The sequence below is a fragment of the Heterocephalus glaber genome, unplaced genomic scaffold (genome assembly GCF_053883595.1).
Source record: "Heterocephalus glaber isolate CG9 unplaced genomic scaffold, H.glaber_assembly_v1.0 deba00001481, whole genome shotgun sequence".
Lineage (NCBI taxonomy): Eukaryota > Metazoa > Chordata > Mammalia > Rodentia > Bathyergidae > Heterocephalus > Heterocephalus glaber.
The window spans coordinates 11,462,173-11,480,112 of NW_028258317.1; the positions used below are offsets into that span (position 1 = coordinate 11,462,173).

General features: G+C 37.3%; 1 protein-coding gene across 5 annotated transcripts in view; it reads right to left on the reverse strand.

Moving 5' to 3' along the window:
* Nucleotides 1–350: 350 nt before the first annotated feature.
* Nucleotides 351–17,940, reverse strand: part of Stx17 (syntaxin 17) — a 106,194-nt gene continuing 88,604 nt past the window's right edge. For 4 of the 5 annotated variants that reach the window (XM_087184246.1, XM_087184244.1, XM_021244506.2 and 1 more), the window contains exons 5-9: nucleotides 13,939–14,060; nucleotides 13,812–13,862; nucleotides 7,072–7,167; nucleotides 6,556–6,642; nucleotides 351–5,811 (exon numbers count right to left, since the gene is read on the reverse strand). In XM_087184246.1, coding sequence (XP_087040372.1) covers nucleotides 5,572–5,811; nucleotides 6,556–6,642; nucleotides 7,072–7,167; nucleotides 13,812–13,862; nucleotides 13,939–14,060 — 596 coding nt within the window. In that variant the 3' untranslated portion in view covers nucleotides 351–5,571. The remainder of the gene's footprint in view (nucleotides 5,812–6,555; nucleotides 6,643–7,071; nucleotides 7,168–13,811; nucleotides 13,863–13,938; nucleotides 14,061–17,940) is intronic. The other variant, XM_087184247.1, reaches the window with a different exon arrangement.

A 17,940-nucleotide genomic window follows, 5' to 3' on the forward strand; every position in this document is an offset into this window, starting at 1 on the left:
ATCTCCTTCTAACCAGCTTCATCTCCAGCTACTTTTAATTCCTTGGTTTTCACTATGCAGTTCTGGATATGCAGTTCCTCTACCACCTGAAGCCCATAACTCTTCTTCAACCAGGCATATTATTCTTAAGGTACTACTCAAAACCATATGTCCCACAGAGCTTCCCCCTTTTCTAAGCAGGCAGTCCCTCCATTCTTTATGACCTTGTATTACTTTGTTCATTCCTCCTTTAGTGTATTTACTGTATTTTGCTGTGATTCTCTTGCTTTAGGTAACTGAATGACTTACTAGGATAGATTCGTTGTACTGGTCTATGATGGGCTAGCATACAACACACAACAGAAATTCAGTTAAATGTTTGTTGAATTAATTTTATTGCATGTTTCCTTATTCAAGCACCACTGAGCAACATAACTGACAAATGAATGCTCACCATTAGGCCTTTTCTTGTGTTGATCTTTGGCAACACCAAAGGTTTTAACAATAAAACGGAACATATTTTTAGGGAGTTTGATTCATGAAACCCAAGTGAACATCTCAGTCATTAATCTTAAAGTAAGAAAATCTCAAATACTTGCAAATATATGAAAAAAAGTAGACTACTGAATGTCTTTGTTACTAGTGAAGTTATTCATAGGAGCTGGACAATGGTCCATTTAAGGCTACAGTATTTATACTGTTGAAGAAGAACCCTCAGGCTTGGCTATCAGATGCATAGGTGACAGGACTAGCATTGTTTTGAAGGTTAAAAAATTGAATGTGATTTCCTCTAGGGAAAAGATTTCTTTCCTGTTTGAATGTTGAAGCTGGTCTGAAAACACCAAAAGCCTCACCAGGCTGCGTGATATGCCATAACAAAAACACAGATTACTTGGATTTTTTTCTCCAAGACCATCCCATGGCTATAATTCTAGCTCTTGTGCAAACTAGACTTGTGATTTGGAACAAACTACTTGCTTTTGAAAGCTTTTATGTTATTTCAATTTGTCTTGTTAATATTGCACATTGTCTTGTTAATATTGCACATTGTTTGCCATAATAAACTAATTTATTTGATGGTAGCCAAAGATACTTTACCATAGTTTTTAATAACCAAGAAATTTCTCTGTGAAAGAGTGTAAAATTAATAATAGTGAGAACTACCTGCTAGAAACCATGTTCATAAAAAACAAACGGAAACTGAATGTTGTATATTTACCTAGGCCAAAGGGGCAGTGTCCATCTGACTACTGAAAACATTCTGTACTTTTTTTTTTTTTGGTACCAGGGATCAAACTCAGGACCTTGTGCTTGCAAGGCAGGCGCGATACCACTGAGCTAAATCCTTGGCCCTGACTACTGAAAACATCATCTAGCATTCATAAGCACCCAAGAGCCACAGCCACATTTGGGTTTATGATGACAATGTCCATGTCACAGGAGAACCTTTTCCCCAGGCTTTTTTTTCATCCATCCTCCCAAAGATTCCCTGTGGCAGCAATGAAATACCTTGCATTTTTAAAGTGAACAAAGCATGGTTTGGTTTCTATACTTTCACAGGAAGAAAATACTGTATGCTGTATATTTATATTACAGGTTTCTTCAACTGCCTGTGAACAATATTACCAGTATTTAGTTGCTACCCCTGTATAAACAACTTACAGCACATACAGGTGGGCAGGCAGGTTTTTGGACTTAAGGATTCTCCCTTGACAGCCTGTTTCAGTGTAACCTCAATGTCATCCTTGCTCCAGGAACTCTGGCTACTTCTAGGCAGCAGTGGCATACCACTTCCTGGGCATCCTTAGGTCCCTGGCTCCTGTGTATTAGGGAAGGAGAGCTAAGCCATCAGAAGATAGGCAAAACAGAGAGGAAGAGAGGTGCAGTCACAAGGACAAGGGAAGTATGGTCTAATTAAAACGGAGATGGCTTTTATGTGGTTTGCAAATGTCTTTGGAGGCAATTACAAAAGAAAAGTTTCAAACATCTTAAGTAATACTAGCATCACTACAGTTTCTACGTGGTTTCCCAAAAGAGTAACGTTTTAGGGCCGGAGATTTAGCTCAGTGGCACCACACCTGCCTCGAAAGTACAAGTTCCCGAGTACCATCCCCTGTGAGTTATGCTAAGATTTGCTTTAAAAAGTTCATTAAAAAGTATGAAAAGCACTGTTTAAACAATGACTATAAACTATGAATAAAATAATTTGTAGGTTGGGTGGGATGGAAAATACCTTAATTTTATAGTATAAGGATCAAATTCAACACTATGCACTTCTGTAAAAGCCATCATTAAAAAGTATGAGGCTTCCAGACAGCTGAGGAGGAATCAGATCAAGAAGCAGAAACCAAAATGTACAAAGCTGGCCTTACAGAGTATGTATACAGGGTCTGGGGGAGGCAGAACACATGACTCACCTCGGTTCAGCAGAGAGAGGCAGTATAGCATTGCAGAAACAGAATAGTTTTTACAGTTCAACAAACCAGTTTCACCCTGGCTTCTCCAGAACCCTTTGCAACTGAATAACCCTCTGCACATCATTTAATTACTCTAAGGCTCAGTTGCCCTAACTGGCAAAGAGTGTATTCACTAAATATCAGTTCTGCTATAAGGGGGTTTTCTTCAGACTAAGGGCTGCAATCTATGTATAGACAAATCAATATAATGTGTTACAACTGGCATATTTTATAAACTGTAAAAGCATGAAAATGCACTGCACAAGATGGTATAAATACTGTTTCATTATTCATATGCTGTTTTTATATAAATGCACTTTTCACTATGGGTTACACCAAAAACTCAAAATCTCTGCTCTTCAGAGAAAATTTCAGATCATGATATCAAAAAAGTCCTTAGAAGTGCTGCCTTTATCCAAATAAGCTCCTACAAATACTCAAACCTTAATCAAAACGTTGCTTTCTAACTTACTGCCATAAAAAATAAGACAGTAATCATAAAGAAGGTAAATTTAATCTGACACTGTAGGGCATTAAATTCAGCTTTCCGATTGGTTTCTGTGTCATATCCATTTATATGTATAAGCACTTTACAGTTTATAGATATTTCCTTTATAGCTGATTAAACACTTTAGCAATTTCTACAAAAAGCTGGATATTGGGGAAATGAGATACTACTTCTAAGTAACTTTATAATACATTTTTAAAGGGCTGTAGATTGCTGCAGGATGAAGACTGCTAGTGTAATACTCCAATCCTGATGAGCAGTAAAAGTTGAAGAATGAGTACATACAACTGGGTCCCACATGGCTCAGTGAAAATGAGAAATCCTAGAACAGAATGTGTGCTTCAAATATAGGGGTAGGCCTCCTCTCTCCTTCAGGTCCTTATGAATCCCTAGTGTTTCTAAGATGTTATGTTCAAAGTGTGGCCAATGTGGGGTTGGCAGAGTGGAGTATTATGCAGCAACAAGGCAAGGCAGAATACTGGAAACTACAAAATTAAGTGACACAACTGCATCTTGAGGTAACTGTATCTTAAATTTATAATTTCAGCCAACTAGGTTGGACTAGCTATATCAGAATCATCCCTGCAACTGAGGTACAAGAATCTTGTTTTAAATAAACATCTGGGTGAGTTCTGATCCTCACTCAGGTTTGAACAGCTGGTTGAAGGGACAGCAAAGACCAAAGTTTAGGAAAAAGTGGGTAGCAAGCTGGGCATGCTCGCCATACCTGTAATCCCAGCACTCTGGGAAACCAAGACAGAAAAATTACGAGTTTGAGCCTGGACAACTTAATGACTTAGCAAGACCCTGTCTCAAAAATTAAAAAAAAATGACTGGGGATGTAGCTCAGTGTGCAGGCCCAGAGTCCAATTCCCAGAATGGAAAAAAAAAAAAAGTAATTATCCCAACTTTACAGCTGTCCAGTATCAGATACTGGATCAGAATCTGACCCTTACTCAGTTTGTCTTTTGTATTAAAGATATAAGTAAGCAGGTTTGCTATTTGCCAGTTATTTAATGACAATAAGAAATGGTGCTTTGTCACATTTAGAATTCATTGATGAGATGCAAAAATATGAAAGAGATATCTTTAGACAGAAGTGAAAGGTAGCAAACAGTTATCTAAAGCAGCCTCAGTAAGGGAGAAGCTAAGTGATAAACCACTCGATCTCCTCGTAAGCTCAGCCTGGGCAACTGCTCATACCTTTTGAGGGGCAGATGCCCATTCTTGTCCTCTGAAAAAAGTAAAGAATAAGGCAAAAAGGTGTTTCCTTCCTATTTCAAATGAGTTAGGGGTACAGAGTGAGACTGCTTGTAATCTTAGTTTTTTTTTTCTAAGTGTGAAATCTTTCTGTTTGAAGACAGACATGGGGTTGGGCTGTACCATGCTTGATGTCAGTGTCAAGGGTTGGTATTAGCACCACAAATCCTTTATTGGGACTGAGTCTTGGCACCGGGCTTTGTCACTCCAAAGAATGTGAGAAAAATTAAGCGTAAAAGGCATTCTTGGGAAGAAACAGCAAATGTAGAAAGTATACGAGATAAAGAAGCCTGGGGAAGGGATAGTAGTAATGGTGGTTGAGGTAGAAAGCTAGTTCTTTGCTTCCCCAAAGGCCAGTTGAAAATGATACAGGATCAGAGGCCCCTTGTGTAGTGGATACATCAGCCCCTCAAAACTAGAAAGTACACCAGGATATGGTCTCATGATTTTCGACCTTCCTCATTGTTAGCCCAAACTCTAACAATGCTGGAAATATTTGGAAGTTTTCCTTTTGTTTCCTTCTTTTTAAACTTAAAGGTTACAGGAAGGGGTAAATAGAGATGGCAAATAATACTAAAAAGGCAAATGATGAGAAAAGTGCTCATTACATATGAGTATAATTCACCCCACAAACTGAAAAGCTTTTCAAAGTTACCAGGGAGGGAAAACAAAGGGCACTAGATGGTTGAGGTGGTGGGAGACAGGCTGACACAGTGAGCTTGGTGACTGGCTTAATATGTTCCCTACCACTTGGTATTTAGTGTTTTTCATTTAAAGAGAGGCAGAGGAAGAGTTCTGAAAAGTAGCCAGTGTCACAAAGACATATGAAAGAGACGTTAGGCCCCCTTTCATTTTCTTATACTATTACTTTCCTTCACCTAATAATAATGTAAGTTGGTTCAAACTACAATCAGGTTCACCAAATAGATTCCATCTTGCAGTTCATCTGTGCCCCTAGTTTAGTCTTGAATTCCCTCTCTGACAGAAAGGCTTCTGAACTCCTGTTCTTCTCCAACACTCCTGAGTAATCTACAAATACACTGAGTCCTAAGGTCTCCAATTCAAGGACATATCATAAGTCCTTCACCCAGTTTTAAGTTCATTTTTCACATTTGCAGGCAGAAAATTTGCTCCTTGGCAGTCTTTAAATTTGACCTGACTAAACACTACACAGTCTAAGCTCCTCGATCCCTAAAGTCTCCAACACCCAGCAAAAAAAATACATCTGTTATCACGGTTCAATCACATTTGGGCATCCAGAGCCACTGTCCTGATTTGCAGTGTTCCAAAAGCTGACTGAGTGTCCAAAAGCAGCAAGGTGCTTATTAGGATCAATATGTTGGTGCCAATAATACCAAAGTCTGGTTTTTAGCTGCATTTTTTGTCAGTTTGGCTGTGAAGATCTGGACAGCTGGAAGTGAGCTTCTCCATCATTTTCTGTTTCCTTCTTTGTATCAATTTTCCACCTGTGAAGCCTAACACCCCACCACCAAGTGCAGCTGCAATTCCTGCCACTTTGAAGCCTGCAAGGAGGCCAATCGGACCCCCTACCACTCCTCCGATGAGTGCACCTGCCACAGGCAGAGCTGCCAGCTTGTATTTTGCAGCCTGTAGGAAAAAAAAAAAAATTCAATTTAGAAATTGAGTCGAGAATATCTGCCTGTGGTGATGTGCATTTTCCTCTCATTATTCCTGGCAATGCCTCTTTAACTCTTGGTACATAATTAACCTTAGAGATTGGGGGTGGGGGGAGTATTCCACAGGTACCACCATTGGTCCAGATCTCAGAACTTAGGAGAAATAAACTACAAAGAGTGGATGGCTACAAATTGATTTTACTTGCCAAACAATCAATCCACTCATCCACTCACTATCTAGTTGGCTTATATAAATAGTTTCAGCCGCCACAGATTCTGATTCCCACCAAAGCGTAAAAGCTGCAGTGATTATTCCATGGTATGTATTTGGGCATAAAATCCACTGGATGGTAAATAGATGGTTCCACTCCAAACAGACTGTCACATTTTTATACTTTTGCCCTGACTGGATACTTGCACCCCTCTTTCATCCCTCTCTTTGGATCTCTGCAGATATTCTCTTGTTATATGAAATGCCTTATAGTAAGCCTACAGTTTATTCTCTCTTTGAAAAAAATTTTTTTTCTCCTGATAAAATGAATCTTAGAGTACAATATTACAACCATCGATTTCTTGCACTACCATGTGTCATTTCTTCCTGATTTCCTTAATTGCCAGTTCCCTCAACACTGAAGAGAGCAGATCAATTGGGTTAATACTAGAGATTCCTGGGAGCCTGAGTACCATCGATTTGTCAGCAGGAGAAGAATCTTACCTTCCCCAAGTTTTTGGTTCCCTCTTCAACATTCACAGCGGCAGTGTTGACATGGTCTGCAATGCTGTCAATCTTTTCCTGCTGAGACTAGATGCAAAGGAATTATGAGTGAGCGTTCCTGCCGGGGAGCAGCAGGAAGCCAACACACACTATTTTAATTCCTGTAATCAGGGCCCAGGGTACTGCAGCCTTGCAGTCTTAATAGCAGTTCATTAATAGCATCTGATAAACCACGTCGAAAGTACAAATTCACTTTCATAAAAAAAGATAGGACTTAATTATTAGGTAATAAAAGGGTGGAACCTTTACAGTAAAAATCATCTCACACTGAAATTCATTCAAACATACAAACATATTATTCTCCAAACGAATCTACTTTACAAGAGGAAAAAATCCAAATAAGTATTTACATGTCATGTTGGGTTTGATGGAAAAAAAACAAAAACAATTATCAACCCCCCAAAACCTCCCTAACTTACTTTCTAATAAGATTCTGTTTAAAGCAGCCATATTTACCTTAGAAGTAACATGTCCTTGATCCAATAAGCATAAATTTTTATGTTTTAAGAATAAGATTATACTATGGTTTGATTGACCATGAAGTCTTTCCACCTGTGATATGCGGCAGGGAACAGTGAATGAATTTACTGTACTAGGTTTTACACCTATATACTATACATATTCTAAAGTCACGACAAGTTAAAATATTTCAGATCAAATAAATTAATAAAGCACAATACGTAAAATAGCAACACCTGTGCTGATACTAAAGCAATTGTAAGTCATGGATGTGTGGGCGGGAAGAATGCTAAGGCAGGGAGTTCGATTTTCATGCCTGACCACTGGAGCTCCACTACAACGTTTTTGGAGAGTGGTTACTGAACCACTGCTAACACTCCAGTGACAAGAACACATTCCTTGCCACAAGGACATAGTTCTACTTTAAAATCCACTTTAGTTAGAATTGATATATAGTAATATATACTCATTTTAATGGTGTAGTATGATGAATTCTGACAAATGTATAAACCCAGTAACCACTATCACAACTGGTATATGTTTTGTCTTAATTTGTAGAAAAAAGGAGAATCTCTTTCACTCCAGATAAATGCCACCTTCTACAAAGTGTGAAACAATTCAACGTGAATCTTAGAGTATTTGATTGCCCTTATATAACTGGCCTATTCATTTATACTTAGGCAGACATAAATAACACTCTAACTCCAATCAACATTTGAGTACTTCATGAAACTTAAACAACACAGCTAATTTTTCCCCCATGCTTTCTTCCTATTAGCATTATTAATATTCCTTCATTTCCTAATACATGCCTTTTCACTGTCTGGCCTTTTGTGGTATCGCTTTGTGCATGATTCTCCACCACTATCCTGACACCTTTGATAGAAACCCTTACAACGTCCTTTTTCGGTTTTTTGAACATCTCTGTCAGAACCAAGTCTGACAACTGTTCTCAGACTTCAGTGGGCACCAGAAGCACCTGAAGGGCTTCTTAAAGCACAGATGCTGGGCCCACCCTCAAATCTCTGATTCAGTAGAGCTGAGGATTTGTGTTTCCAATAAGTTCTCCAGTAATGTGAATCAGCTGATTCTCACATTTTAAAAATCACTGTAATATACAATAGGACTGAGGGTCAACTTTTGGTCAGATTTCCTGTGTTCAAACCTGAGCACTGCCACGATGTGCACTGGGACAAAGTACTTGGATCTCTAGATGTCATTACTCTCATCTGTCAAATGAGGACTATGAAATTTTTACCTCACAGAGTTGAAAGGAGAATAAAATATCTGCAAAGTATGAGGAGGGAAATAAAAAATACATCCCAATCTTCTCAAGAATGTGTTAACTCTCATCTTTCTACCTAAAAATATATTAAGCTTTTTCCTAAGGTGCTTGAAAATTCTATGGCACTCAAACATTAAATCTCTCCTAGCATTCACTCACTAAATTTTAATTTTTCTCAGTAAAAATTATTTAAGTCAGCTTTCCTTTTCTGACCCACAGAAGTAAAAGTGCCAGCAACTAGTAATGTCTAACTTGCCTGGATTTTTTTTTTTTTTTTTTTTTTGGTACCGGGGATCAAACTCAGGTCCTTGTGCTTTCACAGCAGGTGGCAAAATCACTGAGCTAAATCCCCGGCCTTGCCTGCATTTTTGACAACCTACCATTGTTTCTATTTGGGACACTCCCAACACTTTACAGTCTTGCCTGAAAGAGTCTATGTTAGCAGGTAAATCACAGGAGTAAAATTTTACCATCACTCTTCGTATCTCAATGAGTGAAGGGTAGAGGAAAAATTGTCCCTGTGCCTCCTTTTAGCCCAGAGGGAGAAGCCTGATTGTTGCTATTTCCAAACACCAAGTGTGATCTCAGAGCCTCAAGGAAATATTTTTTAATGCTCATTCCTAAAGAGTTTGAGTATTAAAACATAGGACTTTTAGAGTGAAATTTTAAATAATTTTAATTTAATTTTTTTTCACAAAATCTTGGGAATAATCAGAGAAAAGACTACAAGAAAAAAAACAATCCTGGCACCACTGATTTTTGTAACTATAGTACCTTCCATCACTGCAATCACTAGCATTTGATGAGGCCCATCTTAGCCTGAGGAGGACCCAACATCTTCAAGTACTCATTCATCGACATCAGGAAGCTTGCTTAAATACAGGGTATGGGAGTAAGGCAGAGGGCAGAAAGCCGTTTTTCTGAGATTAACAGTCATCCCCTAATTGTGCAGATCCACCTTTCTCATTTTGTTTTGTTTGAGTCCTCAAACCGCCCATATCTTCAAATTCTGCTTCATGAGTAAGTTTCAATGACACCCACAATGACTACAGGTAGGCATCAAACTGGTACCAGAGTTGTCAGTCTGGTTTGACATTTGTCAGTACAAGGCCAAATTAAACTCCATTCAGAGTTGGAACTGGCTACCACTTCTCCCCTATATCCTTGGCTCTTTACACTGGATCAAAGCATACATACATAACCCTACCCCAGTCTATGAAGCAAAGCTCCAAGCAACAAGGGTGGCTCAGAAGTACCTACCAAATTTCTTTTTGCTTCTGATTTGCTTGTTTTTCTCCATCTACCTAGGCCTCCCACATTTGACAATCTTCATTCTCCCTTCTCCTGTCTGGCATTTTATTCTTTGGTACTTGTAAGTATTCTCAACATCCCTTTAACAATAAGCTACGCCATTTATGAGAGACACTGCATTTTTTTCCTCAAACTAATGTATAGATCCTTTTTAAAGGGGAAAAAATTCTCAAAATTCAAAGAATATGTCTATGGATTTTCTTTTAAGGAACACTGAATTAGACCCTCTACTGGCCTGCAAATAACTGAATTTTGATAAGCAGTTATAGGAGCACCTATGATTCTGAAGAAAACGTCATTCATCAACTTACTACTTATCAAGCAGAATGCAATTTGGTTTGTTTGTTTGTTTTTTTGGTACTGGGGATCAAACTCAGGTCCCTGTGCTTGTGCAGCAGGCGGTGGAAACCACTGAGCTAAATCCCCGGCCCAAGCAGAATGCAATTTGGACAGATGAATTCAAAACTAATGAGGAATTGTTTTTTTCTTTGAATGCTTGTTGTGGGCACTTGCTCTAAATCAAATAATAAGATAGTCAACAAATTCAACCCTAATTCCATTTACATCAATAATAATGGTCTTCCATGGAGAGTTAGTTATGCAGTTTTATTAGTGTGCTTAAAAGGTATGGGATTCTTTAGGAAGATAATGCCAAAACCACAGGTATTTTTCTTTATTCTTCCCTAAGTTCCAGTTTTAATCATATACAATCATATATACAGAAAAGCACAGAAACAAACCTACAAACACTATGATATACAGGCAGAGTAGAGGATTATGGCTAAATTAGCAAATAAACAGAAGTGGGATATTGACATCAGGGGATTCAGCAGTGGGAAAGGAACTCACAGAACTCCAATACTACAATGTAAAAAGGTAATTCTGGTGACTAAAGTAGAATTTTATGTAAGCCAAAGGGAACCTAGGGAAGGATAAATGCAGGCATGCAATTTCGGTCAATGAAAGGGAAAAAGATGGCAAGTCAAAAACAGTATCCTGTTTAGTCCTCTCCTTGGTTTTACACAAAACGCACTGTTATCAAATAACATTCTGAAAGTAAAAAAAAAACATTCTGAAAGTCAAATAGGTAATCATGGAGGACTAGGATCTAATCCACTGCAGCCCAGTTTTTATGTATACATAATAAAATTGGATTTCAAAAGCCACAGAGAATAAGGCAAAAGGTAGAAATCAAAACAGGATCAGCAGCAAGGGTGACAAGCTGTTGAACCAGAATTCTTTAATTCTCCTTGGTTAGAAAAAAAAGGAATCTGAGTCATAAAGGCTAAAGACAAATGGAGTAGGGGGCCTGGTAAATATTAATTTATTAACATTTATTGAACCATACCTTGATCTCTCAATGGCTTTCTAAGTCCTTTTTTTGTTGTTGTTTTTGGTACCAGGGATGGAACTCAGGACCTTGTGCTTGTGAGGCAGGCGGCAAAACCACTGAGCTAAATCCCCGGCCCCTAAGTCCTTTTTATTGTAGTAGAGTACATATAATATAAATTTACCACTTTAACCATTTATAAGTGTACAGTTCAGTGGCATTAATGTTGTGCAATCATTACCACTATTCTGTAGGTGCTTTTTATACTATGCTCTATTCTTCATTGATCTTAGTATAGTGCTACATACACAGAAATTGTTCCTTCAGTGCATGGTGAACTTGCCTAGATACTATCATATCCATGTGATGATAATAAGAAGATGTGGTCACTCTGGTTATATTCCCAGGTCATTCACTACCTAAATGGAGCTTCTGTGTGTCCTTGGCCATGTGGTCATGAAAACTCTGTCACCCTGGGAATAATAATTGTGTTAGCCTTTGAGCTTTTGCCCATAGCATTCTGCCTCATGTCCCTGCAGTGATTGTTATAAATAGGACATTTGTATAGAGTTAGGTCTATAGCCAGAGTCTTCCTGTATAAATACTCCTTAGAATGGGGTTAAGACTGCTTACATAACATGAGTGAACATGTAGTTGTTAAAAAGCCTCAGATTTTACTTTTCCTTTCACGTGCCTACCCCACTGGAAGGGAAATGTATTTGTCTTGAGTGAGAATAACTTTGTACATGTGTAGTTTTTTTCTTAAATCAACTTTACTGAGATATAATTCACATACATTAAACATATTTTAAGTGTAAATTTTGGCAAATGTATATATTTGTGTAATCATACATGTATAGATAGATTTTACAAACTGCATTAGATTCAGAGATTAGTTACAATAACTGAATAAATCTTGACTCAAGCAACACATATTTTGGGATTCTTAGTGTATCATTTCCTGCTATATGCAAATATATTAATAGGTTGTTTAGATAAGCTAATCCAAAGACTTCCAATATTTTGCTTCTTCTGATGTAGAGGCATCAGAAATCAGACAATTCATTGTATCAAATTTTAGTCATTACATTTCAAGAAAATAACCACAAACCAAAACTTAAGCAGAATAAGGAACCAGTACTGAAAAGTCTAGAAATCTTGTTTTAGAAGGAACACAAAAGAATCAAGTGTTCTTACGAAATGAAAATATGGTGTGGTTAAGTAGGGTGAGGAAGAATGATACTGGTCTCAAAATTTTGAAAACCTTCTATACAGAAAAAAGATGAACTTGCTGAATATGTGGCTCTAGAGGGCAAAAGTACCAAAGAGAAGTCATTGTAGGGAAGACTTTATATAAGGAGAACTTCCAAGACTTAAGAGTCTTCAAATGAAATAGCTCTAGTATCAAAATTCCCTGTACCATACTTGGTTAAAAAAAAAGCTAAAAAACTATTTATTTAAAAAGTCATGGCAAGAACACAGGGATTAGGTTAGTTAGCCTCTTGAATCATTTCCCATTCCAATTCTAGACTGTGTGATCTAGAAACTTCTAACTTAAAAGTCTATCTATGTACACTTTCATATCTCCTTCCTTCCCATAATTCCTAGGAAGCAAAACTAAGAACAGTTTAAAAAATACTGATAGACAATCTACTCTATCTTTCTCACTAAAACTACTGTGTGCCTCCTAATGTACGGTAACAGTATCACTCTGACCTGATTATGGAGAAAAAAGCTGTAATATTCCTTATCCTTTACTCTATCTTCTTCTAATTTCTGCTAAATTTACTCTAGAAATACCTTCTAACTGTCCTTTACCTTTATACTGGTGTTGCCATTGCTCCAGGTTAAACTCCTGCAGTTGATTGCTTACCAGTCATCCTACACATGACCTCCTCCTCTCTCCCCTCATTATTTACACAACTAACATGGTCTTTCTAAAGGACAGTGTAGATCACATAACCTTAACTTTCTCAAAAATCTACATTAGCTCCTTAATGCCTAGAAAGTAAAGCTCAGATTCTTTAGTGTGGCATTCAGTACCACCACAATCTTGGCCGTTAGCCTCCTTGCTTGCTCATGGTAGCTGGTGCTTTGGTTGTACACAGTACTTACACCTTGTAGGCCACATATTCCTCTATGTCATGTCTTTGTTCAGCTATCCCGAAATACACTCCTTTCTTCCTTTCTGTGAACAATTTACTCACTTCCAAGGCTCATAAAACCTCTGTTAAACTATACTTAATGTTCCCACCCTACAAACTGTGCCTCCCTGCCTTGGAATTAACATCTTCTTGGAGCAGATGACATTTCTTTTCATACCTTATTTTGGCATTTAGTTATCATAGCTGAAAGCTCAATTTTGGGGAGTCCAAGTCTATATCCACCTACTGCAGAATCCTTAAGCAGAGAGTAGACTTCATTATTTCTATATTCAACCTTGTCAGACTCTAATGTTGAGCATTCACCCACTGCCTTTTACATAACAGATGCTGATATATGTTTATTTAATTGATCTGGAATTTGAGAAGTTAGAATTTTATTCATGGCTTAAAACCAGTCTTAAAAAGTTTTAACTTCTATTAAAATTCTAATCAAAAGTGTAGTGATTGATCAAAGCTATTCCAGTAATCTAACAATTCTGGGGTAAAAAAAAGTGGGTTTTTTTGGTTTTGGGGGGTTTTTTTTGGTACCGGGGATCGAACTCTCAGGTCCTTCCGCTTGTGAGGCAGGTGGCGGAACCACTGAGCTAAATCCCCAGCCCCTGAGCTAAATTCTCAGCCCAAAAAACAAAAACGGTTTTATACTTACATTCACTAGGAGAGAGAAATCAGTGACCAGTTGGTTAAGTTCAATTAAGTCCTTAAAAAGAGAGGGAAAGGAAGTTACTTATCTTTATACCTCACAGTTACCAAAAAGAAAATAATTTTTAACATACCGCTTCTAAGGTTTCCCATGATTCTGCAGCATTTTGATCTCGAGGAATTTCAGGCAATGCATATATCTGAGTCAAACTCTGAGAATCAGCTTCAGCTTCAGCTTCAGGAGTGTGAATTGCTCCTGGATGAACAGAGCCATATTCTGAGTTTGCTTTTTAAAAAGGATATAGCATGAATCAATTTTACAATACAATTGGCATGTACAATGTTTATTAATTAAATTTGAGCTAAAAGCAAATTGATTATTCTGTAAAAATAGAATCATTTATCCTTGAACAGCTTGTTCCTTAGCTTAGTTAATACATTTTCCTCCTCTTATTTACAAAGCCATCTAAAAAGTGACTACGAATATTATCTACCCAATTGGAATAACCAGGGTTAGATATGGAAGAACTAGCAAAGGGAATCTAGTCTATTTAGCAGTGTTCTATGAAGAGACACACAGTAGAAAGAGGTTTGATGTTTCATTGCTAAATCTTTAACCTTTTATTTGGCTACTTTAGCAATAAATATCAGATACACAAGGTGTTACAAGTGAGGCAGTGGGGAAGGGACATAGCTGAATACTACTAACCTAGCACACACAAGGTTCTGGGTTTAATCCCCCATAAAGGGGCGGGGGGATTGTGGAGGGGAGGTAAGGGAGTCATCTGTTTTTAAATCAATGAAAATTAATAAACTGACAACAATGTGGTTGCCACCAAATGAACACTTTTGCCATGTGAATCTTTTCATATGTATTGTCACTCTTCTCTTTAATGTCACTCTTTTGACCCATGCTGCCATTGTCTCTTTTACCCCTTCTGAGTTTTAAAAAGCCTTCAACCCATTACTATTTTACTTATTAAACACTGCTATACTGATAAATTAATTCATACTCAAAAATCCACCTTCAAGTCTTTCTTATTTACTCATATTGATTTTGGCAATCCTTCATTTGTTCAATTGACATTTATTATCGCCTACTATATGCCAGCTGGTGGGCTAAGGTGCTCGGGACACAATGGTAAAATACAGAAACAGTTTTGAGGAGGCATCATAGTGTAGTTGTTAGAAGAATGGGCCTAGTCAAAAAGACCTTGCTTAGAATTCTAGTTATTAGATCTCTGACTTGAGAAGGCATTTCATCTCTGGCTTATTTTTCTCATTTGTAAAAATTAATTTTGCATAACATCTGGGTTACTTGTACAAGTGCTTAATAGTTACTACTACTGCTGCTGCTGCTGCTACTATTATTAACAGAGCTACATTAAATTGTGTGATACAGACCTGTTAATAGTCATGTTCAGTCAGGATAATCTGATAAGAACAATTAAACAGCTAAGTCTGGCCTACTGTGTGAGCCCAGAAGAGAGGGATTTAAACTTGACTTGTGGAGAGGACAGTGCTCAGAAATGGTTCTGAGGAGAAAGCCTGAGGGTGAATAGAAAGCACATAGGTGGTTTAGGGTGGGGATACAGTGAGATGCAAAGAGTACAGTATTTAGGTCAGGGAGAACAATATGTGCATTGGCTTGGGCACTGGAAGACGTAGCTGATGCACAGATTATGATAAAGGGAAAAGCAAAAGTTGAGACTAGAAATCTAAGCTATTATTCTTGGCATGCTGAAGAGTTGTGTCTTTCTCATAAGATCACTATGGAACTATCAAAAGGAGTTGAGTACTAATAGGAAGCTGAAAGAATGTCATAATCAGATTTTAGATTTAGAAAAGAAGCTATAACTGTAGTGCGAAGAACACAATGAGGATGGAGTTAAAAGGTGAGAAAATTAGAGAGTTAAAGACCAGCTGGAGGTTTAGCTCAGTGGTTCCAGTGCCTGCCTTGCAAGCACAAGGTCTCGAGTTTGATCCCCAGTACAAAAAAAAAAAAAAACAGTTGGAAAACTTTCCTATGTCAACTGCAAAATTACCTCATCAGCTCTAGGACAGTGCCAGTGAAATGTAGAGACCTGAAGTTCTACTTTTTCTCCTTCACTGCAAGCTCAAAACACCTATCATTCTAATATTTTCTGACCTTGTGTTTGGCACAACGGATAAGAAAGATGTGAATAACAGAGTATCTACTCTCAAAGAACTTATATTATAGAAGAGTCAGATATATAGAGACAAACAAAATAATAGGTGAAGACACTGACATCCAACTAGCTACATAAATAGATATGCACACATAGAATGTTTTGTGGGAATGGCATCTGATCCTGCTGGATATGGCATGTAGTTTATGGGAAGACTTCTTTAAAAAGCTGATAATACTAGGTAAGAGGAGAGGAATATAAATTCTAGATAGAGAGACTAGCACCAACAGAAGTCCTCAAAAGAGAAACAACAGAGCTAACATAAAATGAGCAGTTTGGTGTTACCAAAACACAAAGTGAAAAACAAAATTTCAAGTGTAAAAGACATTACAGATACTTAGGAGGGCCTTGTTGACCAGTTAGACTTTAGAGTTTAAATGAAAGACAATGGAGAATCGCTGAGGGTTAAAAGCAAGTTTTGAAATGACATCATGACCTGTGACCTGATCTACTAAAAGTCAGTCATTACACAATTCTAAATTCATATTTTCTTTTAATTTCTTTTCTTCAACTAAGCCTATAATTGAATGATATTTTATAAAAGTGCATTACCATTTTATCTTCAAAGTTTATGAACGTTTACCTCTCAAGGAAAAACTTGTTTGAACTACTTAGCAAGGTATAGTCAGTTGACTAAAAAGTAATTTGCAGGTTTATCAGAATTGAAGGTGTTCTTTTAATTCTGAACTTAATATATTTCTTTAAGTTAAAGAAAGAACAAAAACAGATCTGGAGTAAGTTTTTTTTGGGGGGGGTACCGGGGATTGAACTCAGGTCCTTGCGCTTGCAAGGCAGGCTGCGGAACCACTGAGCTAAATCCCCGGCCCCTGGAGTAAGTTTTACATGACAACATTATGGCAAAAATACAATATTTTAAAAGATCTTAATGAATTTGGAAATGCTTAAGATAGTTATCTAGTCTATACTTTAAGATATCTCCATGGAGACACTTTCATTTTTCACTTCAACCAGGGTAAATCAATTATTCTATGACCTTTCTTCCATTTAATATTCCTATGTACTGATGAATAATGACAATTTCATTACTATTATCAAACCAAATGCAAAGCAGGGCTTTATAATTTTCCCCACTGTAAAGATTTTTTTAAGCCATAAGTTATGAAATGTTAAAGAGCATTTAAATGAAGTATGCCTGGGCACACAACAAATGAGTAGATATGTAAGTTCTTTATCAAAAAATAAGGGATGGGAAATCTTTGACATTTTAAACATAAACGATTTCCCTCAGTAAAAAATAAAAAATGTTTAAGTCATTTCCTTCTCACTTGAAACCAAACTGCGTATGCATCTTAGTTCAAATACAATCTTAGAACAAAGAAGTCTATTCTCTTCCACAGGGAACCCTGATGTAAACTTAAAACTCTCAACATCACTGAATAATTCAAAGTGTAGCTGTCAATTAAGAAAGCTTGAACCTCAGTGACCATCCTGTGACTTTGAACTCTTACACACTGCTATGGACGTACTAAGGCAAAACACTGAAACAGATTATAGCTATAGGAAAGAAAGCTCAAGAACTTTAGCCCATTCAAAAAGGTAAAAAAATTGCAATTGTTTCATATTACATAATAATCTCAGTTCCACTCATATCCAACTATAAGCATGAATGGCAAGCATTTCTGTACATGTATGTATCATTCATCGCTATTCTTCAAACTCCAAAACTGATTCCAAAACCTTATGATTGGCTACGAATTCAAGTAAACATTACAAAAGTTGACTTACTGTAGTTGGAATGAGAAATAAGCTAAGTAACCTGGATATAAGACTTTTCCCTTCTCTTTAGTATGTATCCAAATATTCTCTCCCTCTCTCTTTCACCACACTGCATGAAAAATGACTCTACCAAGAATTACAACACAATTCATATGAAATTTCCACTAAACTGCACTACATTAAAAATGT